We start from the raw sequence: 27,530 nt of genomic DNA on the forward strand, positions 1-27,530 counted from the left end.
CCCGCTAGTTTCCTTTCCGACCCGCCTAACGCCACTGAGTCCCTGACTCATGACTGTCTTTCTCTCTTACAAGACGATGCGTCATTACGCGATGATCTCACTGATTCTCCAATACCAAATGCTGATCTGAACCTATTCACCGATGGTAGTTCATCCATCGGTGAAAGGGGGGATAGATTATCAGGGTATGCAATTGTTAACCAACAAGGAGAAACGCTTGAAGCAGCAGCATTCAAAACTTCCTTTTCCGCCCAACAGGCTGAACTTTTTGCACTTATTCGAGCCTGTGTATTAGGGAAAGATAAAATTGTAAATATCTACACTGATTCCCGATATGCCTTTGGGGTCACACACGATTTTGGCCAATTATGGAAGAACAGGGGATTTCTTACATCTGCAGGCACTCAGATATCCCACAAACAGTTAGTTACACAATTACTACAGGCTTTAATGCTCCCGAAACAAATAGCCGTAATAAAGTGCGCTGCCCATACGACAGGCAAAACCCTGGTGGACGCGGGTAATCGGCAGGCAGACCACCAGGCCAAAGAGGCTTCTCGCTTAAAAGACATGGTGGTACCAAAAATGATGAGCCAGACTAAAAGCTCTAAGGGTCAGTCTCCCTCTGAAAAGCCAATGCCGACCATCACTGACGTCATTCAATTACAGGAGGACGCTCCTGGCTGTGTAAAAAGACTATGGGAAGAATTGGGATGTTGTTATGATCCTGTAAATAAATTGTGGGTCACCCCGGCAGGGCAAACTTGTATGCCCGATGCATTAGCAGCCTGGGTCACCGAATGTGTTCACTTTGCAACTCATTGTGGTGCGCGAGCTACGGGTGATATATTGCTCAAAACATGGTAGCATCCAAGACTGCAAGACATAGCACAAAACATTAGCAGTCGTTGCCGAGTATGTCAGCAGTATAATCCTGGTAAAGCAATAATACCCTGTGAAATGAGTAAAACCCCGCTACCGGAAGGTCCCTTTGAGACACTCCAGATGGATTACATTGAGTTGGAAAGATGCCAATGTTATAAACATGTATTAGTTATTGTTGATGTATTTAGTAAATGGATAGAAGCTTACCCCACTGTAGATAACAAAGCTTCCACGGTAGTAAAAGTTTTGATGCGAGAAATTGTTCCTAGGTTTGGGATTCCATATCTATTAAGCTCTGATAATGGACCTCATTTTGTGGAACAGATCAATGAGGAATTTTGTACTCAGCTGGGAATAAAACAACAATTACACTGCGCATACCGATCCCAAGCAGCGGGAATGGTAGAAAGGGCTAATCAGACATTAAAAACAAAACTGGCAAAACTACAGGCAGAGACTGGAGTCACTTAGCTCAAATTATTGCCTATTGCCCTCTTCCAAATACGTGCAACCCCAGCTGGAAAGACACGACTGAGTCCCGCCGAAATTTTATACGGAAGACCCTTGCGTACTCCTTGGGATCAAGGGAAACATAAGGAAGTACAGTTTCACCATATGACTACTGAAATGGCCAACTATGTGATAGCCTTGACTAAAGTACTAAAAGGCCTCCATTCACGGGTACGAGCCGCTTATGAGGAGATACCTCCCTTGTCCAGTTCTGTCACTATTAATCCGGGGGAGTATGTTCTGATTCGTAATTGGGTTAGGAAAGGATTAGAACCCCGATGGGAAGGACCACACCAGGTCCTACTCACTACTCCCACTGCTGTAAAAGTAAAAGGCAGAAATGCCTGGATCCACATCCACCATTGTAAGGTTGTGAAAATGCAATAGAGAATAACCCTCTGTTTCGAGCCCTAGGTAATAACTTCAGCAGAATTCACGGGATCAAGGACAGCCTTATTATCGTAACCCTGCTGGGACTTTTGGAAACTGGAGGAGAGGCCAAGCGAAGAACCTGTGGCCCCAAGGGAAGACGGACTCATCACCTCTGTCGAGGAGACACCTTACAATGCACCAGTCAAGGCCCAGGAGAAGGACCTTAGAACGCGACCCCTGCAGACGGATGTTTGGCCTACGTACAACGATGCAATCGGACCATACTCATCAGTGGAGTGATGAAGGGCAACCTACCCTGTCATCAGGTCAACTGTAAATGGGACTATAGCTGCAGGAAAAAAAAAAGACTTTACCCTTGGGATGCGTTAACCAAGGCTGCGAAAAAAAAGGGAATTACATGTAAACGTGTATCTGTATATGTCATATGTGTACGCAAAGGATATGAATGTTTCTGGTTGCTGGGTATGTACACATATCCCGACCCATGCTAAGGGAGGGATCCCCCTCAGACCTGTTCCCCTTAATCTGTCAGAAACAGTAGAATGGTATATTTACCAGGATGGTACTCATCAATCCCCCAGGATTATAAGAATTGCATCTCTGGTAAGACACCCAAATGGCGGGGCAGCTTCTAGTTTATCGTTTCTCCCCATATCCCCAAGACCTTGGAAAGAGGGGGGTATCCAATGAACACCTTTGAGATGTGGTACCAACCAAGTTATAACAAATCCCACCAGCCTCCGTTTCATGCCCTCACTAATACCACCAACATGGGAAGACCATTGGGAACAAAATGTTTGGTAAGGAATGTGGTTAAAGGGATATTTGTAGGTGCTAGTCAATGCAAGCACAGATTTGTGGTGGCCAACATATCCAAGGTCTATCCCGTATATACGTCTCCTCAGTTTTATGGGTGTACATTGGACGTCCCATACGCAAATGGGACAGGTACCTTCAAGTACACCTTGATGGCCCAAGGGTTTGATGTGGACAAACTCACTTCATACAATGGGACGTATTTCATTTGTGGCCACAAGGCATATTTAGTGCCTTGGCTGCCAGAGAATTGGACGGGATCCTGTTATCTGGGGTATGTAGTCCCCTTTATACACCACCTCACCAATTTAGGCGACCATTACCAAATGATGAAGCGACAAAAGAGAGCAATAACCGAAACGCAACGATACTTTGGGATCCTGCTTCCCCCTATCGGGGTAGCTCTTGCAGTAATGGAAATAAGGAAGATAGCAAAAATCCTGGAAGAGGTAGCAAACGACATCACTGCCTCGTGGATCATATCCGCAAAGAGGTTAAGAAACTGCATGAAATATCAAGAGATGGGTGGTTAGATTGGTTGTTTGCCGGATCGTGGGGGTCTTATCCAGTGCATGGATTGATAATCCTGGTAGTTGTAATACTTGTAATAATTATGCTTAGCTTCCAAATGAAATGCTTGTGTAAAAGTGTCAGTGCAGCAGTAATTTCTCAACAGTTAATGCAGCAACATGAAGTGCGCCTTGAATGGATGTGAAAGAAAGTGCAGAGGAATATGAGGAAATGATCGAAATGCAAATAGAATGGGAAAAACTGAGACGATTGACTATGGATTAGAAGTTATCATGAAATGATAAAAGGGGGAAATGAGAGTTTTTGAGAGTTTGGCTCAAGGTGGATTGGAACTTTATGGGAAAAACAAAATGTTAGGTAAAGCTTTGTGTGAAGAAATGTCAAGACAGGCTTTCACAGGCTTCTGATAGCAAGCTGAGAAATGTCAAGACAGGCTTTCAAAGGCTTCTGATAACAAGCTGTAATTGTTGTTTTAGTACCAGACAAATTGCAGTAACGGCCTTGGGAAGGGTTGCGCTCGGCTTGAAAATAATCATAAATTAGCTAAAAGGCACAGATGGAATGCGAGGGAGCTGCCCTCAGAAATGAACCAAAACTGTATAAGAACTGCTGTTAGATGGATTGGCTTTGGCTTGCTGTTGTAACTCTCAAGAGATACAGTGGTCTTAGCCCCGGCCGAGAAATAAACATATATTAAAGTAACGAGGTGTTCGACTGATCATTTCATCCGGACTGGCTGCAAAAGAATCCTCAGACCCAGGAGTCTACCATTGGTTGATGTACATAGCTCCACCCTGAGAGGCGGAGTACAACTTCAGTTGGAAGGATGGACCTCCGTATCAAACCGGAGTGCCTTCAGCTCATCCCCCACGCGGACAACTCTGCTGCTATTTTCAAACATTGGCTGGCGTGCTTTAAGGGCTACCTCGACACCCGCCGACACCCCCACGGAAGGACAAAAGATGCATCTCCTACGCTCACGGGTCAGCCCTGGGATCCACCCTCTTATCGAGGAGGCGGAGAATTATGCTGCCCCGATCGAGCTGCTAGAAGGACATTATATCCGCCCTGTGAACCAGGTCTACGCTCGTCACCTGCTGGCGACTAGGCCGCCAGTTTCGGAGAGCGAGCACACGGAACTTTTGATCAGGGATGCTTTCGTGGTCGTGGCAGGTATGGTCTCCCCCCGATATCAGCTGAAGGTGCCTAGAAATGGACACTCTGGGACTTACAGAGGCACAGGCCCTGGCAGGGTCCATGGACATTGCCTACAAAAACGCGCTGTCCTTTGCACCCGATCGCGCGGCGGGCCCCTGGGCTGTGTGGCACCCTGTAGCGGCAGCCCCTCAGACCTTTCCCCTGACCCCGCAAGCCTGCGCGGCATGACGGCCCGCAACGCCGCCGGACACCGCTGTTTCTTCTGCGGGCAGGCGAATCATCCCCGCCCGCGCTGCCCGGCCCGCACCGCCACCTGCAAAGGGTGCGACAAGAAGGGCCACTATGTGGGGGTCTGCCAGGCCCGCGACTATCTCCCGCGACTATCGGCAACCCCCCTTTCAGGCCCCGACCACCCAGCGCTCACCACCACCCCCCTATCCTAAGGCCACATGCGACCCATGGGCACGGCCATTTTGCTGCCCGGACACCACGCTGGACGGGTGGGCGTCGCCATTTTGTCCCTCGCCGCCGCCATCTTCTTCATCCCCGGACGCCATGTGCGACCCATGGGTGACGCCAAATTGGATGGGGCCCCAGGCCCCCAGCACAGCCGACTACATGCTGCCCGACCAGAACTCTCAATTACTTCAGCTGGCCTCGGTGACTCTGGACCAGAGTCGGCCCCGGACACTTGCAACAGCTACATCGACGATCTCCATCAACGGCCACGAGACGTCGTGCTTGATTGACTCTGGGAGCACGGAAAGCTTTGTTCACCCCGACACAGTAAGGCGCTGTTCTCTTGTCACCCATCCAGTAAATCAAAGGATCTCCCTGGCCTCCGGGTCACACTCGGTGGAGATAAACGGGGTTCTGCCTAGCGAACCTGATGAACGTCTCCTTGTGTTCCCCAGGAAGTCCTCCTCCGGGACCGCGCTCCCGACCTGGCTAGCGACACCCGGACCCATCCTGCTTCGCACAAGTCGGACCCGTTGGTCGAGAGGGTCCACCTGCTGCACGCCAACCCCCAGTACGCCTACATAGCGTTCCCTGACGGCCGCCAAGACACGGTCTCCCTTCGGGACCTGGCGCCCGCCGGAACCCCACGCGCACCCGAACCATTGCCCCCACCCCCATCCTCCCCACAGCACCTAACTGGAGGGTCAGTACTCCCGCCGCTCCTGCCTAGGCCCGAACACACACTGACGTCCCCTACAGGCGCTTTCCCACCCTGTCCACCTTTTGCCCCAACAGCGCCGCCTAGGGGTTACAAAGCTGCCTGGGAGGACGAGATCACGCTCCCGGAGTCGCAACTGCCGGACCCCCATCAGAATCACCACCGAAGCCCAGACACTCCAGAAGGATGACCAGGCCACCCGGTCGACTGATTGCTGCACTATGAACACTTTGTTAATACCCTCGACATCACAGTACCTCCATACCTGGTCATACCATGCGAAAGGCGACTATTAACGCTGGCCATCACCCTGCTGGGCTCTTTTTTAACAGGGGGTGAATGTGGTAATACAAGATATTGCGGTACCTGAGAGGTGGATGACCATTGGTTAGATCCAGGAGTTTGCCATTGGCTGATGTATGTAGCTCCGCCCTGAGAGGCGGAGTATAAGAACCGGTGCCATCCCAGCAGCCTTCACTTTCTGTATCGAAGCTGCTGGGGAAGAGTTCTAGCAGATTAAAGCTTTCAGTTATGAATCACTTCATCTTGAGAGTAATTGATTGCGCATCATACTGATCCCTCTCGAAGCTTTGCGCTTCTCCCCAACACACAAACACACATGTGCACCCATCTCACGACAGACATACGCAGAAGCCCCTCTTCCTATAACCGCCCCTAACCCCCACCCCATTTCATGAACAGACCATGTCCTGACCGTAGACTGGCTGATCACCTCACTCAGCTTTTCCATACAGCTCCTGTCGGGTTTGCCAGTCCCCCACACTGGCACGTTCCGGATTTCCTCCCCACCTTCTCCGGGCATTCCGGGATCCTAGACTCCGGACAAGCTCCCAACCTTCTTGCTGAACAATGTTTGAGTGCTCACTATGAGTCACACCGTTTCAGCTCTGTGTTCGCCCGGCTGCATCTTGTGCCTGACTCTGGGCTACTCACCTGCAGCAACACGGTGCACCTCAGCACACTAAAGATGTTCAGGTAGCAGCAAGAGTCTCCCCAGTCACTGCCCAAAGGAATCCAGGATACATGCCATCCCTGAGGAGCCCATGCACAGGAAGTGGGACAGTGAAATAAATTATGGGCGATTCCGTAAAATCCAGAATGGTTGGTCATCCTGCATCTTTCAGATGAGCTATTGACTTGAGACCCTCTCGGTCAGAGGGACATAGAAAGATCCCACAACAATACTCAGAGAGCAAGAGAGTTCTCCCTGGTGGCCCTTGCCAATATTCATTCATCATGGGTGGCACAGTGTTTAGCACTGCTGCCTCACAGTACCAGGGACCTGGGTTGAATCCTGGCCTTGTGTGAAAGTGTGGAGTTTGCACTTTCTCTCTGTGTCTGCATGGGTTTCCTACAGTCCAAAGGCTCCTACAGTCCAATAATGTGCAGGTTAGGTGCATTGACGATGGGAAAATTGCCCCTTAATGTCCAGGGATGTGCAGGTTAGGTTATGGGGTTATGGGATAGGGCGGGGAAGTGTGCCTTGCTGGAGTGCTCTTTCAGAGGGTCGGTCTAGACTCGATAGGCTGAAAGGCCTCCTGCGCTGTAGGGTTTCTATGATTCGATGCAACATCAATAAAACAGATGAGCGGGTCATTATCACATTGCTGTTTGTGGGGCTTGGTGATACACAAAATGGCTGCGGTACTTTTATGGTACATTATGTGAAGGTTGCTTCAAAAGAACCTCATAAGCTGTGAGTCTCTGATGCCTTTCCTCAATATCCTGCTGCCCTGGACACAAACCTAAAGTCTTTCCTGTTGAAAAAGTCCCAGGCGGAAGCATGGCAAACAACTTCACGGTCTTTTGGCTTCTCAAGCATCGACTTCTTCCAAAATTCATCAGGCATGGGGATGAGACCGAGTGATGTGAAGAAATGGTCCGATTCATTAAACATCCTTCTCGGAGTCCAATTCTGTTCAGGAGAGAGATTGTATTAAATGCAGCGGAATAAGTTGAACCAAAGAGGAGCAGTGAGACCCTTGCAATGCCCTCCTCCTGTTGCTGTCCATTCTCTACTCAGCACCACAACACACAATATTCTTGAATGTAGAGAGCAAATGGGTGAACTATTACGAGGTGTAGTAAAGAACGCTATAATACTATAGTACAGGTATAAGTGATGGGCATGAATGGGCCAAATTAGGATATTATAGCAAGAGTTAGATAGAGCGTGGAGTTAGGTTAGCATCTCGATTTGTAGCAGTTAGATGGGATCTCACTGTGCAGTGGTGAGATTAGGATCCCACTGTGTAGTGGGTACATTGGGATCTCACTGTGCAGTGGTTAGATGGGATCTCACTGTGCAACGGTTAGATTGGGATCTCACTGTGAAGTGGTGAGATTGAGATCTCACTGTGCAGTAGTTTCATTAGGATCTCACTGTGTAGTGGATAAATTGTAACCTCACTGTGTAGCAGTTAGATGGCATCTCACTGTGCAATGGTGAGATTAGGATCCCACTGTGCAGTGAGTACATTGGGATCTCACTGTGCAGCAGTTAGATTGGGAATATCACTGTGAAGTGGTGAGATAGGGATCACACTGCGCAGTAGTTTCATTAGGACCATACTGTGTAATGGATAAATTGTAACCGCACTGTGTAGAAGTTACATTGCCATCTCACTGTGAAGTGGTGAGATTAGGATCCACTGTATAGTGGTTAGATTGGGATATCACTGTGTAGTAGTCACATTGAGCATTCTGCGAGTTTATATTGGGAACTCACTGTGTGGGTTTAGATTGGGATCTCACTGTGTGGGTTTAGATTGGGATCTCACTGTGTGGGTTTAGATTGGGATCTCACTGTGTGGGTTTAGATTGGGATCTCACTGTGTGGGCTGAGATTGGGATCTCACTGTGCAGATGTATATTGGGCTCTCACTGTGTGGATTTAGATTGGGGTCTCATTGTGTGGGTGTATATTGGGGTCTCACTGCGTGGGTTTTTGTTGGGATCTCACTGTGAGGGTTTAGATTGGGATCTCACTGTGTGGGATTATATTGGGATCTCACTGTGCGGGTTTAGATTGGGATCTCACTGTGGGGGTTTAGATTGGGATCTCACTGTATGGGTTTAGATTGGGATCTCACTGTGGGGGATTAGATTGGGATCTCACTGTGTGGGTTTAGATTGGGATCTCACTGTGGGTTTAGATTGGGATCTCACTGTGTGTGTTTAGATTGGGATCTCACTGTGTGGGTTTAGATTGGGATCTCACTGTGTTCGTTCAGATTGAGATCTCACTGTGTGGGTTTATATTGGGATCTCACTGTGCGGGTTTAGATTGGGATCTCACTGTGTGGGTTTAAATTGGGATCTCACTGTGTGAGTTTAAATTGGGATCTCACTGTGTGGGTTTATATTGGGATTTCACTGTGGGGGATTAGATTGGGAACTCAATGTGTGGGTTTAAATTGGGATCTCACTGAGTGGGTTTAGATTCGGATCTCACCGTGTGGGGTTATATTGGGATCTCACTGTGCGGGTATAGATTGGGATCTCATTGTGTGGGTTTAGATTGGAGTCTCACTGTGCGGGTTTCGATTGGGATCTCACTGTGCGGTTTTCCATTGGGATCTCAATGTGTGGGTTTAGATTGGGATCTCACTGTGTGGGTTTAGATAGGGCTCACACGATGGGTTTCGATTGGGATCTCACAGTTCGGTTTTCCATTGGGGTCTCAATGTGGGTTTAGATTGTGATCTCACTGTGTGGGTTTATATTGGGATCTCACTGTGAGGGTTTAGATTGTGATCACATTGTGTGGGTTTAGATTGTGATCTCACTGTGTGGGTTTAGATTGTGATCACATTGTGTGGGTTTATATTGGGATCTCACTGTGAGGGTTTAGATTGTGATCACATTGTGTGGGTTTAGATTGTGATCTCACTGTGTGGGTTTAGATTGTGATCACATTGTGTGGGATTAGATTGTGATCTCACTGTGTGGGTTTAGATTGTGATCACATTGTGTGGGATTAGATTGTGATCTCAATGTGTGGGTTGAGACTGGGATCTCACTGTGTGGGTTTAGATTGTGATCACATTGTGTGGGATTAGATTGTGATCTCACTGTGTGGGTTTATATTGGGATCTCACTGTGAGGGTTTAGATTGTGATCTCATTGTGTGGGTTTAGATTGGGATCTCACTGTGTGGGTTTAGATTGGGATCTCACTGTGTGCTTAGATTGGGATCTTACTGTGTGGATTTAGATTGGGATCTCACTGTGAGGGTTTAGATTGGGATCTCACTGTGTGGGTTTAGATTGTGATCACATTGTGTGGGATTAGATTGTGATCTCACTGTGTGGGTTTATATTGGGATCTCACTGTGAGGGTTTAGATTGGGATCTCACTGTGTGGGTTTAGATTGGGATCTCACTGTGTGGGTTTAAATTGGGATCTCACTGTATGGGTTTAGATTGGGATCTCACTGTACGGGTTGCGATTGGGATCTAACTGTGCGAGTTTAGATTATGATCTCACTGTGCGGGTTTAGATTGGGATCTCACTGTGTGACTTTAGATTGGGATCTCACTGTGCGCATTTAGATTGGGATCTCACTGTCGGTTTAGATTGGGATCTCACTGTGTGGGTTGAGATTGGGATCTAACTGCGAGTTTAGATTAGGATCTCACTGTGCGGGTTTAGATTGGGATCTCACTGTATGGGTTTAGATTGGGGTCTCACTGTGTGGGTTTAGATTGGGATCTCACTGTGTGGGTTTAGATCGCGATCTCACTGTGTGGGATTAGATCGGGATCTCACAGTGTGGGTTTATATTGGGATCTCACTGTGTGGGTTTAGATTTTGATCTCACTGTGCAAGTTTAGATTCGGATTTCACTGTGTGGGTTTAAATTGGGATCTCACTGTATGGGTTTAGATTGGCATCTCACTGTGTGTGTTTAGATTGGGATCTCACTGTGGGTTTAGATTAGGATCTCACTGTGCGGGTTTAGATTGGGATCTCACTGTATGGGTTTAGATTGGGATCTCACTGTGGGTTTAGATTAGGATCTCACTGTGCGGGTTTAGATTGGGATCTCACTGTATGGGTTTAGATTGGGGTCTCACTGTATGGGTTTAGATTGGGATCTCACTGTGTGGGTTTAGATCGCGATCTCACTGTGTGGGATTAGATCGGGATCTCACAGTGTGGGTTTATATTGGGATCTCACTGTGTGGGTTTAGATTTTGATCTCACTGTGCAAGTTTAGATTCGGATTTCACTGTGTGGGTTTAAATTGGGATCTCACTGTATGGGTTTAGATTGGCATCTCACTGTGTGTGTTTAGATTGGGATCTCACTGTATGGGTTTAGATTGGGATCTCACTGTGAGGGTTTAGATTGGGATCTCACTGTGTGGGTTTAGATTGTGATCACATTGTGTGGGATTAGATTGTGATCTCACTGTGTGGGTTTATATTGGGATCTCACTGTGAGGGTTTAGATTGGGATCTCACTGTGTGGGTTTAGATTGGGATCTCACTGTGTGGGTTTAAATTGGGATCTCACTGTATGGGTTTAGATTGGGATCTCACTGTGCGGGTTGCGATTGGGATCTAACTGTGCGAGTTTAGATTATGATCTCACTGTGCGGGTTTAGATTGGGATCTCACTGTGTGGCTTTAGATTGGGATCTCACTGTGCGCATTTAGATTGGGATCTCACTGTCGGTTTAGATTGGGATCTCACTGTGTGGGTTGAGATTGGGATCTAACTGCGAGTTTAGATTAGGATCTCACTGTGCGGGTTTAGATTGGGATCTCACTGTTTGGGTTTAGATTGGGATCTCACTGTATGGGTTTAGATTGGGATCTCACTGTGTGGGTTTAGATCGCGATCTCACTGTGTGGGTTTATATCGGGATCTCACTGTGTGGGTTTATATTGGGATCTCACTGTGTGGGTTTAGATTTTGATCTCACTGTGCAAGTTTAGATTGGGATTTCACTGTGTGGGTTTAAATTGGGATCTCACTGTATGGGTTTAGATTGGGATCTCACTGTGTGTGTTTAGATTGGGATCTCACTCTGTGGGTTTAGATTGGGATCTCACTGTGCGGGTTTAGATTGGGATCTCACTGTGTGGGTTTAGTTTGGGATCTCACTGTGCGGGTTTAGATTGGGATCTCACTGTGGGTTTAGATTGGGATCTCACTGTATGGGTTTAGATTGGGATCTCACTGTGTGGGTTTAGATTGGGATCTCACTGTGTGGGTTTAGATTGGGATCTCATTGTGTGGGTTTAGATTGGGATCTCACTGTGTGGGTTTAGATTGGGATCTCACTGTCCGGGTTTAGATTGGGATCTCACTGTGGGTTTAGATTGGGATCTCACTGTGTGGGTTTAGATTGGGATCTCACTGTGGGTTTAGATTGGGATCTCACTGTGTGGGTTTAGATTGGGATCTCACTGTCTTCGTTCAGATTGAGATCTCACTGTGTGGGTTTAGATTGGGATCTCACTGTGTGGGTTTATATTGGGATCTCACTGTGCGGGTTTAGATTGGGATCTCACTGTCTTCGTTCAGATTGAGATCTCACTGTGTGGGTTTAGATTGGGATCTCACTGTGTGGGTTTAAATTGGGATCTCACTGTGTGGGTTTAGATTGGGATCTCACTGTGTGGGTTTAATTTGGGATCTCACTGGATGGGTTTAGATTGGGATCTCACTGTGCGGGTTGCGATTGGGATCTAACTGTGTGAGTTTATATTGGGATCTCACTGTGTGGGTTTAGATTGGGATCTCACTGTGTGGGTTTAGATTGGGATCTCACTGTGCGGGTTGCGATTGGGGTCTAACTGTGCGAGGTTAGATTATGATCTCACTGTGCGGGTTTAGATTGGGATCTCACTGTGTGAGTTTATATTGGGATCTCACTGTGTGGGTTTAGATTGGGATCTCACTGTGTGGGTTTAGATTGGGATCTCACTGTGCGGGTTGCGATTGGGATCTAACTGTGCGAGTTTAGATTATGATCTCACTGTGTGGGATTAGATTGCGATCTCACTGTGTGAGTTTATATTGGGATCTCACTGTGTGGGTTTAGATTGGGATGTCACTGTGTGGGTTTAGATTGTGATCACATTGTGTGGGATTAGATTGTGATCTCACTGTGTGGGTTTATATTGGGATCTCACTGTGAGGGTTTAGATTGGGATCTCACTGTGTGGGTTTAGATTGGGATCTCACTGTGTGGGTTTAAATTGGGATCTCACTGTATGGGTTTAGATTGGGATCTCACTGTACGGGTTGCGATTGGGATCTAACTGTGCGAGTTTAGATTATGATCTCACTGTGCGGGTTTAGATTGGGATCTTACTGTGTGACTTTAGATTGGGATCTCACTGTGCGCATTTAGATTGGGATCTCACTGTCGGTTTAGATTGGGATCTCACTGTGTGGGTTGAGATTGGGATCTAACTGCGAGTTTAGATTAGGATCTCACTGTGCGAGTTTAGATTGGGATCTCACTGTATGGGTTTAGATTGGGATCTCACTGTGTGGGTTTAGATCGCGATCTCACTGTGTGGGATTAGATCGGGATCTCACAGTGTGGGTTTATATTGGGATCTCACTGTGTGGGTTTAGATTTTGATCTCACTGTGCAAGTTTAGATTCGGATTTCACTGTGTGGGTTTAAATTGGGATCTCACTGTATGGGTTTAGATTGGCATCTCACTGTGTGTGTTTAGATTGGGATCTCACTGTATGGGTTTAGATTGGGATCTCACTGTGAGGGTTTAGATTGGGATCTCACTGTGTGGGTTCAGATTGTGATCACATTGTGTGGGATTAGATTGTGATCTCACTGTGTGGGTTTATATTGGGATCTCACTGTGAGGGTTTAGATTGGGATCTCACTGTGTGGGTTTAGATTGGGATCTCACTGTGTGGGTTTAAATTGGGATCTCACTGTATGGGTTTAGATTGGGATCTCACTGTGCGGGTTGCGATTGGGATCTAACTGTGCGAGTTTAGATTATGATCTCACTGTGCGGGTTTAGATTGGGATCTCACTGTGTGGCTTTAGATTGGGATCTCACTGTGCGCATTTAGATTGGGATCTCACTGTCGGTTTAGATTGGGATCTCACTGTGTGGGTTGAGATTGGGATCTAACTGCGAGTTTAGATTAGGATCTCACTGTGCGGGTTTAGATTGGGATCTCACTGTTTGGGTTTAGATTGGGATCTCACTGTATGGGTTTAGATTGGGATCTCACTGTGTGGGTTTAGATCGCGATCTCACTGTGTGGGTTTATATCGGGATCTCACTGTGTGGGTTTATATTGGGATCTCACTGTGTGGGTTTAGATTTTGATCTCACTGTGCAAGTTTAGATTGGGATTTCACTGTGTGGGTTTAAATTGGGATCTCACTGTATGGGTTTAGATTGGGATCTCACTGTGTGTGTTTAGATTGGGTTCTCACTCTGTGGGTTTAGATTGGGATCTCACTGTGCGGGTTTAGATTGGGATCTCACTGTGTGGGTTTAGTTTGGGATCTCACTGTGCGGGTTTAGATTGGGATCTCACTGTGGGTTTAGATTGGGATCTCACTGTGTGGGTTTAGATTGGGATCTCACTGTGTGGGTTTAGATTGGGATCTCACTGTGTGGGTTTAGATTGGGATCTCACTGTGTGGGTTTAGATTGGGATCTCACTGTGCGGGTTTAGATTGGGATCTCACTGTGTGGGTTTAGATTGGGATCTCACTGTCCGGGTTTAGATTGGGATCTCACTGTGGGTTTAGATTGGGATCTCACTGTGTGGGTTTAGATTGGGATCTCACTGTGGGTTTAGATTGGGATCTCACTGTGTGGGTTTAGATTGGGATCTCACTGTCTTCGTTCAGATTGAGATCTCACTGTGTGGGTTTAGATTGGGATCTCACTGTGTGGGTTTATATTGGGATCTCACTGTGCGGGTTTAGATTGGGATCTCACTGTCTTCGTTCAGATTGAGATCTCACTGTGTGGGTTTAGATTGGGATCTCACTGTGTGGGTTTAAATTGGGATCTCACTGTGTGGGTTTAGATTGGGATCTCACTGTGTGGGTTTAATTTGGGATCTCACTGTATGGGTTTAGATTGGGATCTCACTGTGCGGGTTGCGATTGGGATCTAACTGTGCGAGGTTAGATTATGATCTCACTGTGCGGGTTTAGATTGGGATCTCACTGTGTGAGTTTATATTGGGATCTCACTGTGTGGGTTTAGATTGGGATCTCACTGTGTGGGTTTAGATTGGGATCTCACTGTGCGGGTTGCGATTGGGATCTAACTGTGCGAGTTTAGATTATGATCTCACTGTGTGGGATTAGATTGCGATCTCACTGTGTGAGTTTATATTGGGATCTCACTGTGTGGGTTTAGATTGGGATGTCACTGTGTGGGTTTAAATTGGGATCTCACTGTATGGGTTTAGATTGGGATCTCACTGTGCGGGTTGTGATTTGGATCTAACTGTGCGAGTTTAGATTATGATCTCACTGTGCGGGTTTAGATTGGGATCTCACTGTGTGGATTTAGTTTGCGATCTCACTGTGTGGGTTTATATTGCGATCACATTGTGTGGGATTAGATTGTGATCTCACTGTGTGGGTTGAGATTGGGATCTAACTGCGAGTTTAGATTAGGATCTCACTGTGCGGGTTTAGATTGGGATCTCACTGTTTGGGTTTAGATTAGGATCTCACTGTATGGGTTTAGATTGGGATCTCACTGTGTGGGTTTAGATCGCGATCTCACTGTGTGGGTTTAGATCGGGATCTCACTGTGTGGGTTTATATTGGGATTTCACTGTGTGGGTTTAGATTTTGATCTCACTGTGCAAGTTTAGATTTGCATTTCACTGTGTGTGTGTTTAAATTGGGATCTCACTGTATGGGTTTAGATTGGGATCTCACTGTGTGTGTTTAGATTGGGATCTCACTGTGTGGGTTTAGATTGGGATTTTACTGTGTGGGTTTAGATTTGGATCTCACTGTATGGGTTTAGATTGGGATCTCACTGTGTGGGTTTAGATTGGGATATCACTGTGTGGGTTTAGATTGGGATCTCACTGTGCTGGTTTAGATTGGGATTTCACTGTGCGGGTTTAGATTGGGATCTCACTGTGGGTTTAGATTGGGATCTCACTGTGTGGATTTAGATTGGGATCTCACTGTGCGGGTTTGATCGGGATCTCACTGTGCGGGTTTAGATTGGGATCTCACTGTGTGGGCTGAGATTGGGATCTCACTGTGGGTTTAGATTGGGATCTCACTGTGTTCGTTCAGATTGAGATCTCACTGTGTGGGTTTAGATTGGGATTTCACTGTGGGGGATTCGATTGGGATCTCACTGTGTGGGATTAGAATGGGATCTCACTGTGTGGGTTGAGATTGGTATCTCACTATGTGGGTTCAGATTTTGAACTCACTGTGCAAGTTTAGATTGGGATGTCACTGTGTGGGTTTAAATTGGCATCTCACTGTATGGGTTTAAATTGGGATCTCACTGTGCGGTTTTAGATCGGGATCTCACTGTGCGGGTTTAGATTGGGATCTCACTGTGTGGGCTGAGATTGGGATGTCACTGTGGGTTTAGATTGGGATCTCACTGTGTGGGTTGAGATTGGGATCTCACTGTTTGGGTTTAGATTGGGATCTCACTGTGTTCGTTCAGATTGAGATCTCACTGTGTGGGTTTAGATTGGGATCTCACTGTGTGGGATTAGATTGGGATCTCACTGTCTGGGTTTCGGTTGGGATCTCACTGTGCGGGTTTAGATTGGGATCTCACTGTGAATGTTTAGATTGGGATCTCACTGTGTGGGTTTAGATTGGGATCTCACTGTGTGGGTTGAGATTGGGATCTAACTGCGAGTTTAGATGAGGATCTCACTGAGCGGGTTTAGATTGGGATCTCACTGTGTGGGTTGAGATTGGGATCTCACTGTGTGGGTTCAGATTTTGATCTCACTGTGCAAGTTTAGATTAGGATTTTACTGTGTTGGTTTAGATTGAGATCTCACTGTGTGGTTTTAGATTTTGATCTCACTGTGCAAGTTTAGATTGTGATTTCACTGTGTGGGGTTAAATTGCGATCTCAATGTGCGGGTTTAGATTGGGATCTCACTGTGTTCGTTCAGATTGAGATCTCACTGTGTGGGTTTAGATTGGTATCTCACTGTGTGGGATTAGATTGGGATCTCACTGTCTGGATTTAGGTTGGGATCTCACTGTGCGGGTTTAGATTGTGATCTCACTGTGAATGTTTAGATTGGGATCTCACTGTGTGGGTTTAGATTGGGATCTCACTGTGTGGGTTGAGATTGCGATCTCACTGCGAGTTTAGATTAGGATCTCATTGAGCGGGTTTAGATTGGGATCTCACTGTGTGGGTTGAGATTGGGATCTCACTGTGTGGGTTCAGATTTTGATCTCACTGTGCAAGTTTAGATTGGGATTTTACTGTGTGGGTTTAAATTGGGATCTCACTGTGTGGGTTTAGATTGGGATCTCACTGTGTGGCTTTAGATTGGGATCTCACTGTGCGGGTTTAGATTGGGATCTCGATGTGCGAGTTTAGATTGGGATCTCACTGTGCGGGTGTAGATTGGGATGTCACTGTGGTTTTAGATTGGGATCTCACTGTGTGGGGTGAGATTGGGATCTCACTGTGCGGGTTTAGATTGGGATCTCACTGTGTGGGTTTAGATTTTGATCTCACTGTGCAAGTTTAGATTGTGATTTCACTGTGTGGTTTTAAATTGGGATCTGACTGTATGGGTTTAGATTGGGATCTCACTGTGTGGGTTTAGATTGGGATCTCACTGTGTGGATTTAGATTGGAATTTCACTGTGAGGGATTAGATTGGGATCTCACTGTGTGGGTTTAGATTGGGATCTCACTGTGTGGTTTTAGGTTTTGATCTCACTGTGCAAGTTTAGATTGTGATTTCACTGTGTGGATTTAAATTGCGATCTGACTGCGCGGGTTTAAATTGGGATCTCACTGTGATCGTTCAGATTAAGATCTCACTGTGTGGGTTTAGATTGGGATATCACTGTGTGGGATTAGATTGGGATCTCACTGAGTGGGTTTAGATTGCGATCTCACTGTCTGGGTTTAGATTGGGATCTCACTGTGAATGTTTAGATTGGGATCTCACTGTGGGTTTAGATTGGGATCTCCCTGTGTGAGTTGAGATTGAGATCTAACTGCGAGTTTAGATTAGAATCTCACTGAGCGGGTTTTGATTGGAATCTCACTGTGTGGGTTTTGATTGGGATCTCACTGTGCGGGTTTAGACTGGGATCTCACTGTGTGGGCTGAGATGGGGATCTCACTGTGGGTTTAGATTGGGATCTCACTGTGTGGGTTGAGATTGGGATCTCACTGTGCGGGTTTAGATTGGGATCTCACTGTGTTCGTTCAAATTGAGATCTCACTGTGGGGGATTCGATTGGGATCTCACAGTGTGGGATTAGAATGGGATCTCAATGTGCGAGTTTAGATTGGGATCTCACAGTGCGGGTTTAGATTGGGATCTCACTGTGGGTTTAGATTGGGATCTCACTGTGTGTGGTGAGATTGGGATCTCACTGTGCGGGTTTAGATTGGGATCTCACTGTGTTCGTTCAGATTGAGATCTCACTGTGTGGGTTTAGATTGGGATTTCACTGTGGGGGATTCGATTGGGATCTCACAGTGTGGGATTAGAATGGGATCTCAATGTGCGAGTTTAGATATGGATCTCGCTGTGTGGGTTTATATTGGGATCTCACTGTGTGGGTTTAGATTGGGATCTCATTGTGTGGGTTTAGATTGGGATCTCATTGTGTGAGTTTAGATTGGGATCTCACTGTGTGTCTTTAGATTGGAATTTCACTGTTTGAGATTAGATTTGGATCTCACTGTGTGGGTTTATATTGGGATCTCACTGTGTGAGTTTAGAATGGGATCTCACTGTGTGAGTTTAGATTGGGATCTCACTGTGTGGGTTTAGATTGGGATTTCACTGTGTGGGTTTAGATGGGGATCTCACGGTGTGGGTTTAGATAGGGATCACACGATGGGTTTCGATTGGGATCTCACTGTTGTTTTCCATTGGGATTTCAATGTGTGGATTTAGTTTGCGATCTCACTGTGTGGGTTTATATTGCGATCACATTGTGTGGGATTAGATTGTGATCTCACTGTGTGGGTTGAGATTGGGATCTCACTGTGTGGGTTTAGATTGGGATCGCACTGTGTGGGATTAGATTGCGATCACATTGTGTGGGATTAGATTGCGATCTCACTGTGTGGGTTGAGATTGGGATCTAAAAGCGAGTTTAGATTTGGATCTCAATGTGCGAGTTTAGATTGGGATCTCACTGTGCGGGTTTAGATTGGGATCTCACTGTGTGGGTTTAGATTGGGATCTCACTGTGTGGTTTGTGATTGGGATCTAAAAGCGAGTTTCGATTGGGATCTCAATGTGGGTTTAGATTGGGATCTCACTGTGTGGGTTTAGATTGGGATCTCACTGTGTGGTTTGAGATTGGGATCTAAAAGCGAGTTTAGATTGGGATCTCAATGTGCGAGTTTAAATTGGGATCTCACTGTGCTCGTTTAGATTGGGATCTCATTGTGGGTTTACATTGGGATCTCACTGTGTGGGTTTATAATGGGATCTCACTGTGGGGGTTTAGATTGGGATCTCACTGTGTGGGTTGAGATTGGGATCTAAAAGCGATTTTAGATTGGGATCTCAATGTGCGAGTTTAAATTGGGATCTCACTGTGCGCGTTTAGATTGGGATCTCACAGTGTGGGTTTAGATTGGGATCTCTCTGTGCGGGTTAAGATTGGGATCTCACTGTGCAATTTCACATTGGTATCTCACTGTGGGGGTTTTGATTGGGATCTCACTGTGTGGGTTTAGATTGGGATCTCACTGTGTGGGTTGAGATTGGGATCTAACTGCGAGTTTAGATTAGGATCTCACTGAGTGGGTTTAGATTGGGATCTCACTGTGTGGGTTTAGATTAGGATCTCACTGAGCGGGTAGATTGGGATCTCACTGTGTGGGTTTAGATTTTGATCTCACTGTGCAAGTTTAGATTGTGATTTCACTGTGTGGGTTTAAATTGGGATCTCACTGTATGGGTTTAGATTGGGATCTCACGATGTGGGTTTAGATTGGGATCTCACTGTGTGGGTTTAGATTGGGATCTCACTGTGTGGATTTAGATTGGGATTTCACTGTGGGGGATTAGATTGGGATCTCACTGTGTGGGTTTAGATTGGGATCTCACTGTGTGGTTTTAGATTTTGATCTCACTGTGCAAGTTTAGATTGTGATTTCACTGTTAGCGTTTAAATTGCGATCTCACTGTGCGGGTTTAGATTGGGATCTCACTGTGTTCGTTCAGATTAAGATCTCACTGTATGGGTTAAGATTGGGATCTCACTGTGTGGGTTTAGATTGGGATCTCACTGTGTGGGATTAGATTGGGATCTCACTGAGTGGGTTTAGATTGCGATCTCACTGTCTGGGTTTAGATTAGGATCTCACTGTGCGGGTTTAGATTGGGATCTTACTGTGGGTTTAGATTGGGATCTCACTGTGTGGGGTGAGATTGGGATCTCACTGTGCGGGTTTAGTTTAGGATCTCACTGTGTTCGTTTAGATTGGGATCTCACTGTGGGTTTAGATTGGGATCTCACTGTGTGGGTTGAGATTGGGATCTCACTGTGCGGGTTTAGATTGGGATCTCACTGAATTCGTTCAGATTGAGATCTCACTGTGTGGTTTTAGATTGGGATTTCACTGTGGAGGATTAGATTGGGATCTCACTGTGTGGGATTAGATTGGGATCTCACTGTTGGTTTAGATTGGGATCTCACTGTGTGACTTTAGATTGGGATCTCACTGTTGGTTTAGATTGGGATCTCACTGTGTGGGTTGAGATTGGGATCTAACTGCGAGTTTAGATTAGTATCTCACTGAGCGGGTAGATTGGGATCTCACTGTGTGGGTTTAGATTTTGATCTCACTGTGCAAGTTTAGATTGTGATTTCACTGTGTGGGTTTAAATTGGGATCTCACTGTATGGGTTTAGATTGGGATCTCACGATGTGGGTTTAGATTGGGATCTCACTGAGTGGGTTTAGATTGGGATCTCACTGTGTGGATTAAGATTGGGATTTCACTGTGGGGGATTAGATTGGGATCTCACTGTGTGGGTTTAGATTGGGATCTCACTGTGTGGTTTTAGATTTTGATCTCACTGTGCAAGTTTAGATGGTGATTTCACTGTGTGCGTTTAAATTGCCATCTCACTGTGCGGGTTTAGATTGGGATCTCACTGTGTTCGTTCAGATTAAGATCTCACTGTGTGGATTTAGATTGGGATCTCACTGTGTGGGATTAGATTGGGATCTCACTGAGTGGGTTTAGATTGCGATCTCACTGTCTGGGTTAAGATTGGGATCTCACTGTGAATGTTTAGATTGGGATCTCACTGTGGGTTCAGATTGGGATCTCACTGTGTGGGTTGAGATTGGGATCTAACTGCAAGTTTAGATTGGGATTTCACTGTGTGGGTTTAAATTGGGATCTCACTGTATGGGTTTAGATTGGGATCTCACTGTGTGGGTTTAGATTGGGATCTCACTGTGTGGGATTAGATTGGGATCTCACTGAGTGGGTTTAGATTGCGATCTCACTGTCTGGGTTTAGATTAGGATCTCACTGTGCGGGTTTTGATTGGGATCTCACTGTGAATGTTTAGATTGGGATCTCACTGTGGGTTTAGATTGGGATCTCACTGTGTGGGTTGAGATTGGGATCTAACTGCGAGTTTAGATTAGGATTTCACTGAGCGGGTTTAGATTGGGATCTCACTGTGTGGGTTGAGATTGGGATCTCACTATGTGGGTTCAGATTTTGATCTCACTGTGCAAGATTAGATTGGGATTTTACTGTGTGGGTTTAAATTGGGATCTCACTGTATGGGTTTAGATTGGGATCTCACTGTGTGGGTTTAGATTGGGATCTCACTGTGTGGCTTTAGATTGGGATCTCACTGTTCGGGTTTAGATTGGGATCTCAATGTGCGAGTTTAGATTGGGATCTCACTGTGCGGGTGTAGATTGGGATCTCACTGTGGGTTTAGATTTGGATCTCACTGTGTGGGGTGAGATTGGTATCTCACTGCGGGATTAGATTGGGATCTCACTGTGTGGGTTTAGATTGGGATCTCAGTGTGTGATTTTAGATTTTGATCTCACTGTGCAAGTTTAGATTGTGATTTCACTGTGTGGGTTTAAATTGGGATCTCACTGTATGGGTTTGGATTGGGATCTCACCATGTGGGTTTAGATTGGGATCTCACTGTGTGGGTTTAGATTGGGATCTCACTGTGTGGATTTAGATTGGGATTTCACTGTGGGGGATTAGATTGTGATCTCACTGTGTGGGTTTAGATTGGGATCTCACTGTGTGGTTTCAGATTTTGATCTCTCTGTGCAAGTTTAGATTGTGATTTCACTGTGTGCGTTTAAATTGCGATCTCACTGTGCGGGTTTAGATTGGGATCTCACTGTGGGTTTAGATTGGGATCTCACTGTGTGGGTTGAGATTGGGATCTAACTGCGAGTTTAGATTAGGATCTCACTGAGTGGGTTTAGATTGGGATCTCACTGTGTGGGTTGAGATTGGGATCTCACTGTGTGGGTTCAGATTTTGATCTCACTGTGCAAGTTTAGATTGGGATTTCACTGTGTGGATTTAAATTGGGATCTCACTGTATGGGTTTAGATTGGGATCTCACTGTGTGGGTTTAGATTGGGATCTCACTGTGTGGGATTAGATTGGGATCTCACTGAGTGGGTTTAGATTGCGATCTCACTGTCTGGGTTTAGATTGGGATCTCACTGTGCGGGTTTAGATTAGGATCTCACTGTGAATGTTTAGATTGGGATCTCACTGTGGGTTTAGACTGGGATCTCACTGTGTGGGTTCAGATTGGGATCTAACTGCGAGTTTAGATTAGGATCTCACTGAGCGGGTTTAGATTGGGATCTCACTGTGTGGGTTGAGATGGGATCTCACTGTGTGGGTTCAGATTTTGATCTCACTGTGCAAGATTAGATTGGGATTTTACTGTGTGGGTTTAAATTGGGATCTCACTGTATGGGTTTAGATTGGGAGCTCACTGTGTGGGTTTAGATTGGGATCTCACTGTGTGGTTTTAGATTGGGATCTCACTGTGCGGGTTTAGATTGGGATCTCAATGTGCGAGTTTAGAGTGGGATCTCACAGTGCGGGTGTAGATTGGGATCTCACTGTGGGTTTAGATTGGGATCTCACTGTGTGGGGTGAGATTGGTATCTCACTGCGGGTTTAGATTGGGATCTCACTGTGTGGGTTTAGATTGGGATCTCACTGTGTGATTTTAGATTTTGATCTCACTGTGCAAGTTTAAATAGTGATTTCACTGTGTGGGTTTAAATTGGGATCTCACTGTGGGGGTTTAGATTGGGATCTCACTGTGTGGTTTTAGAATTTGATCTCACTGTGCAAGTTTAGATTGTGATTTCACTGTGTGCGTTTAAATTGCGATCTCACTGTGCGGGTTTAGATTGGGATCTCACTGTGTTCGTTCAGATTAAAATCTCACTGTGTGGGTTTAGATTGGGATCTCACTGTGTGGGATTAGATTGGGATCTCACTGTCTGGGTTTAGATTGGGATCTCACTGTGAATGTTTAGATTGGGATCTCACTGTGGGTTTAGATTGGGATCTCACTGTGTGGGTTGAGATTGGGATCTAACTGCGAGTTTAGGTTAGGATCTCACTGAGCGGGTTTAGATGGGATCTCACTGTGTGGGTTGAGATTGGGATCTCACTGTGTGGGTTCAGATTTTGATCTCACTGTGCAAGTTTAGATTGGGATTTCACTGCGTGGGTTTAAATTGGGATCTCACTGTATGGGTTTAGATTGGGATCTCACTGTGTGGGTTGAGATTGGGATCTCACTGTGCGGGTTTAGATTGGGATCTCAATGTGCGAGTTTATATTGGGATCTCACTGTGCGGGTTTAGATTGGGATCTCACTGTGGGTTTAGATTGGGATCTCACTGTGTGGGGTGAGATTGGGATCTCACTGTGCGGGTTTCGTTTAGGATCTCACTGTGTTCGTTTAGATTGGGATCTCACTGTGGGTTTAGATTGGGATCTCACTGTGTGGGTTGAGATTGGGATCTCACTGTGCGGGTTTAGATTGGGATCTCACTGAATTCGTTCAGATTGAGATCTCACTGTGTGGTTTTAGATTGGGATTTCACTGTGGGGGATTAGATTGGGATCTCACTGTGTGGGATTAGATTGGGATCTCACTGTTGGTTAAGATTGGGATCTCACTGTGTGACTTTGGATTGGGATCTCACTGTGCGGGTTTAGATTGGGATCTCACTGTAGGTTTAGATTGGGATCTCACTGTGTGGGTTGAGATTGGGATCTAACTGCGAGTTTAGATTAGGATCTCACTGAGCGGGTAGATTGGGATCTCACTGTGTGGGTTTAGATTGGGATCTCACTGTAGGGGTTTAGATTGGGATCTCACGATGTGGGTTTAGATTGGGATCTCATTGTGTGTGTTTAGATTGGGATCTCACTGTGTAGATTTAGATTGGGATTTCACTGTGGGGGATTAGATTGGGATCTCACTGTGTGGGTTTAGATTGGGATCTCACTGTGTGGTTTTAGATTTTGATCTCACTGTGCAAGTTTAGGTTGTGATTTCACTGTGTGCGTTTAAATTGCGATCTCACTGTGCGGGTTTAGATTGGGATCTCACTGTGTTCGTTCAGATTAAGATCTCACTGTGTGGGTTTAGATTGGGATCTCACTGTGTGGGATTAGATTGGGATCTCACTGAGTGGGTTTAGATTGCGATCTCACTGTCTGGGTTTAGATTGGGATCTCACTGTGAATGTTTAGATTGGAATCTCACTGTGGGTTTAGATTGGGATCTCACTGTGTGGGTTGAGATTGGCATCTAACTGCGAGTTTAGATTAGGATCTCACTGAGCGGGTTTAGATTGGGATCTCACTGTGTGGGTTAAGATTGGGATCTCACTGTGTGGGTTCAGATTTTGATCTCACTGTGCAAGTTTAGATTGGGATTTCACTGTGTGGGTTTAAATTGGGATCTCACTGTATGGGTTAGATTGGGATCTCACTGTGTGGGTTTAGATTGGGATCTCACTGTGTGGCTTTAGGTTGGGATCTCACTGTGCGTGTTTAGTTTGGGATCTCAATGTGCGAGTTTAGATTGGGATCTCACTTTGCGGGTTTAGATTGGGATCTCACTGTGGGTTTAGATTGGGATCTCACTGTGTGGGGTGAGATTGGGATCTCACTGTGCTGGTTTAGTTTAGGATCTCACTGTGTGCGTTTAGATTGGGATCTCACTGTGGGTTTAGATTGGGATCTCACTGTGTGGGTTGAGATTGGGATCTCACTGTGAGGGTTTAGATTGGGATCTCACTGAATTCGTTCAGATTGAGATCTCACTGTGTGGCTTTAGATTGGGAGTTCACTGTGGGGGATTAGATTGGGACCTAACTGCGAGTTTCGATTAGGATCTCACTGAGCGGGTTTAGATTGGGATCTCACTGTGTGGGTTGAGATTGGGATCTCACTGTGTGCGTTCAGATTTTGATCTCACTGTGCAAATTTAGACTGGGATTTCACTGTGTGGGTTTAAATTGGGATCTCACTGTTTGGGTTTAGATTGGGATCTCACTGTGTGGGTTTAGATTGGGATCTCACTGTGTGGCTTTAGATTGGGATCTCACTGTGCGGGTTTAGATTGGGATCTCAATGTGCGAGTTTAGATTGGGATCTCACTGTGCGGGTTTAGATTGGGATCTCACTGTGGGTTCAGATTGGGATCTCACTGTGTGGGGTGAGATTGGGATCTCACTGTGCGGGTTTAGATTCGAATCTCACTGTGTTCATTTAGATTGGGATCTCACTGTGGGTTTAGATTGGGATCTCACTGTGTGGGTTGAGATTGGGATCTCACTGTGCGGGTTTAGATTGGGATCTCACTGAATTCGTTCAGATTGAGATCTCACTGTGTGGCTTTAGATTGGGATTTCACTGTGGGGGATTAAATTGGGATCTCACTGTGTGGGTTTAGATTGGGATCTCACTGAGTGGGTTTAGGTTCGGATCTCACTGTGCGGGTTTAGATTGGGATCTCATAGTGTGGGTTTATATTGGGATCGCATTGTGTGAGTATAGATTGGGATCTCACTGTGTGTGTTTAGATTCGGATTTCACTGTTTGGGTTTAGATTTGGATTTCATTGTGTGGGTTTAGAATGGGATCTCACTGTGTGAGTTTAGATTGGGATCTCACTGTGTGGGTTTAGATTGGGATTTCACTGTGTGGGTTTAGATTGGGATCTCACTGTGTGGGTTTTAATTGTGATCTCACTGTGTGTATTTAGATTGGGATCTCACTGTGTGGGTTGAGATTGGGATCTCACTGTGAGGGTTTAGATTGGGATCTCACTGAATTCGTTCAGATTGAGATCTCACTGTGTGGCTTTAGATTGGGAGTTCACTGTGGGGGATTAGATTGGGACCTAACTGCGAGTTTCGATTAGGATCTCACTGAGCGGGTTTAGATTGGGATCTCACTGTGTGGGTTGAGATTGGGATCTCACTGTGTGCGTTCACATTTTGATCTCACTGTGCAAATTTAGACTGGGATTTCACTGTGTGGGTTTAAATTGGGATCTCACTGTTTGGGTTTAGATTGGGATCTCACTGTGTGGGTTTAGATTGGGATCTCACTGTGTGGCTTTAGATTGGGATCTCACTGTGCGGGTTTAGATTGGGATCTCAATGTGCGAGTTTAGATTGGGATCTCACTGTGCGGGTTTAGATTGGGATCTCACTGTGGGTTCAGATTGGGATCTCACTGTGTGGGGTGAGATTGGGATCTCACTGTGCGGGTTTAGATTCGAATCTCACTGTTTTCGTTTAGATTGGGATCTCACTGTGGGTTTAGATTGGGATCTCACTGTGTGGGTTGAGATTGGGATCTCACTGTGCGGGTTTAGATTGGGATCTCACTGAATTCGTTCAGATTGAGATCTCACTGTGTGGCTTTAGATTGGGACCTCACTGTGCGGTTTTCCATTGGGATCTCAATGTGTGGGTTTAGATTGGGATCTCACTGTGTGGGTTTAGATAGGGATCACACGATGGGTTTTGATTGGGATCTCACAGTTCGATTTTCCATTGGGGTCTCAATGTGTGGGTTTAGATTGGGATCTCACTGTGTGGGTTTAGATTGTGATCACATTGTGTGGGAGTAGATTGTGATCTTACTGTGTGGGTTTAGATTGGGATCTCACTGTGTGGGTTTAAATTAGGATCTCACTGTATGGGTTTAGATTTGGATCTCACTGTGCGGGTTGCTATTGGGATCTAACTGCGAGTTTAGATTAGGATCTCACTGTGCGGGTTTAGATTGGGATCTCACTGTGTGACTTTAGATTGGGATCTCACTGTGCGAGTTTAGATTGGGATCTCACTGTGCGCATTTAGATTGGGATCTCACTGTGGGTTTTGATTGGGATCTCACTGTGTGGGTTGAGATTGGGATCTAACTGCGAGTTTAGATTAGGATCTCACTGTGCGGGTTTAGATTGGGATTTCACTGTGTGGGTTTAGATTGGGATCTCACTGTGTGGGTTTAGATCGCGATCTCACTGTGTGGGTTTAGATTGGGATCTCACTGTGTTGGTTTATATTTGGATCTCACTGTGTGGGTTTAGATTGGGATATCACTGTGTGGGTTTATATTTGGATCTCACTGTGTGGGTTTAAATTGGGATCTCACTGTATGGGTTTAGACTGGGATCTCACTGTGTGTGTTTAGATTGGGATCTCACTGTGTGGGTTTAGATTGCGATCTCACTGTGTGGGTCTAGATTGGGATCTTACTGTCAATGTTTAGATTGGGATCTCACT

At 45.9% G+C, this 27,530-nt stretch overlaps 1 protein-coding gene across 1 annotated transcript in view; it reads right to left on the minus strand.

The window, feature by feature from the left end:
* The window catches only part of ace (angiotensin I converting enzyme (peptidyl-dipeptidase A) 1), a 534,228-nt gene that overhangs the window by 58,074 nt on the left and 448,624 nt on the right, over window positions 1–27,530 (minus strand). The window contains exon 19 of the mRNA XM_072486945.1: window positions 7,237–7,406. Within this exon, the coding sequence (XP_072343046.1) occupies window positions 7,237–7,406 (170 nt within the window). The remainder of the gene's footprint in view (window positions 1–7,236; window positions 7,407–27,530) is intronic.

This window comes from Scyliorhinus torazame, chromosome 21 (assembly GCF_047496885.1).
Source record: "Scyliorhinus torazame isolate Kashiwa2021f chromosome 21, sScyTor2.1, whole genome shotgun sequence".
NCBI lineage: Eukaryota > Metazoa > Chordata > Chondrichthyes > Carcharhiniformes > Scyliorhinidae > Scyliorhinus > Scyliorhinus torazame.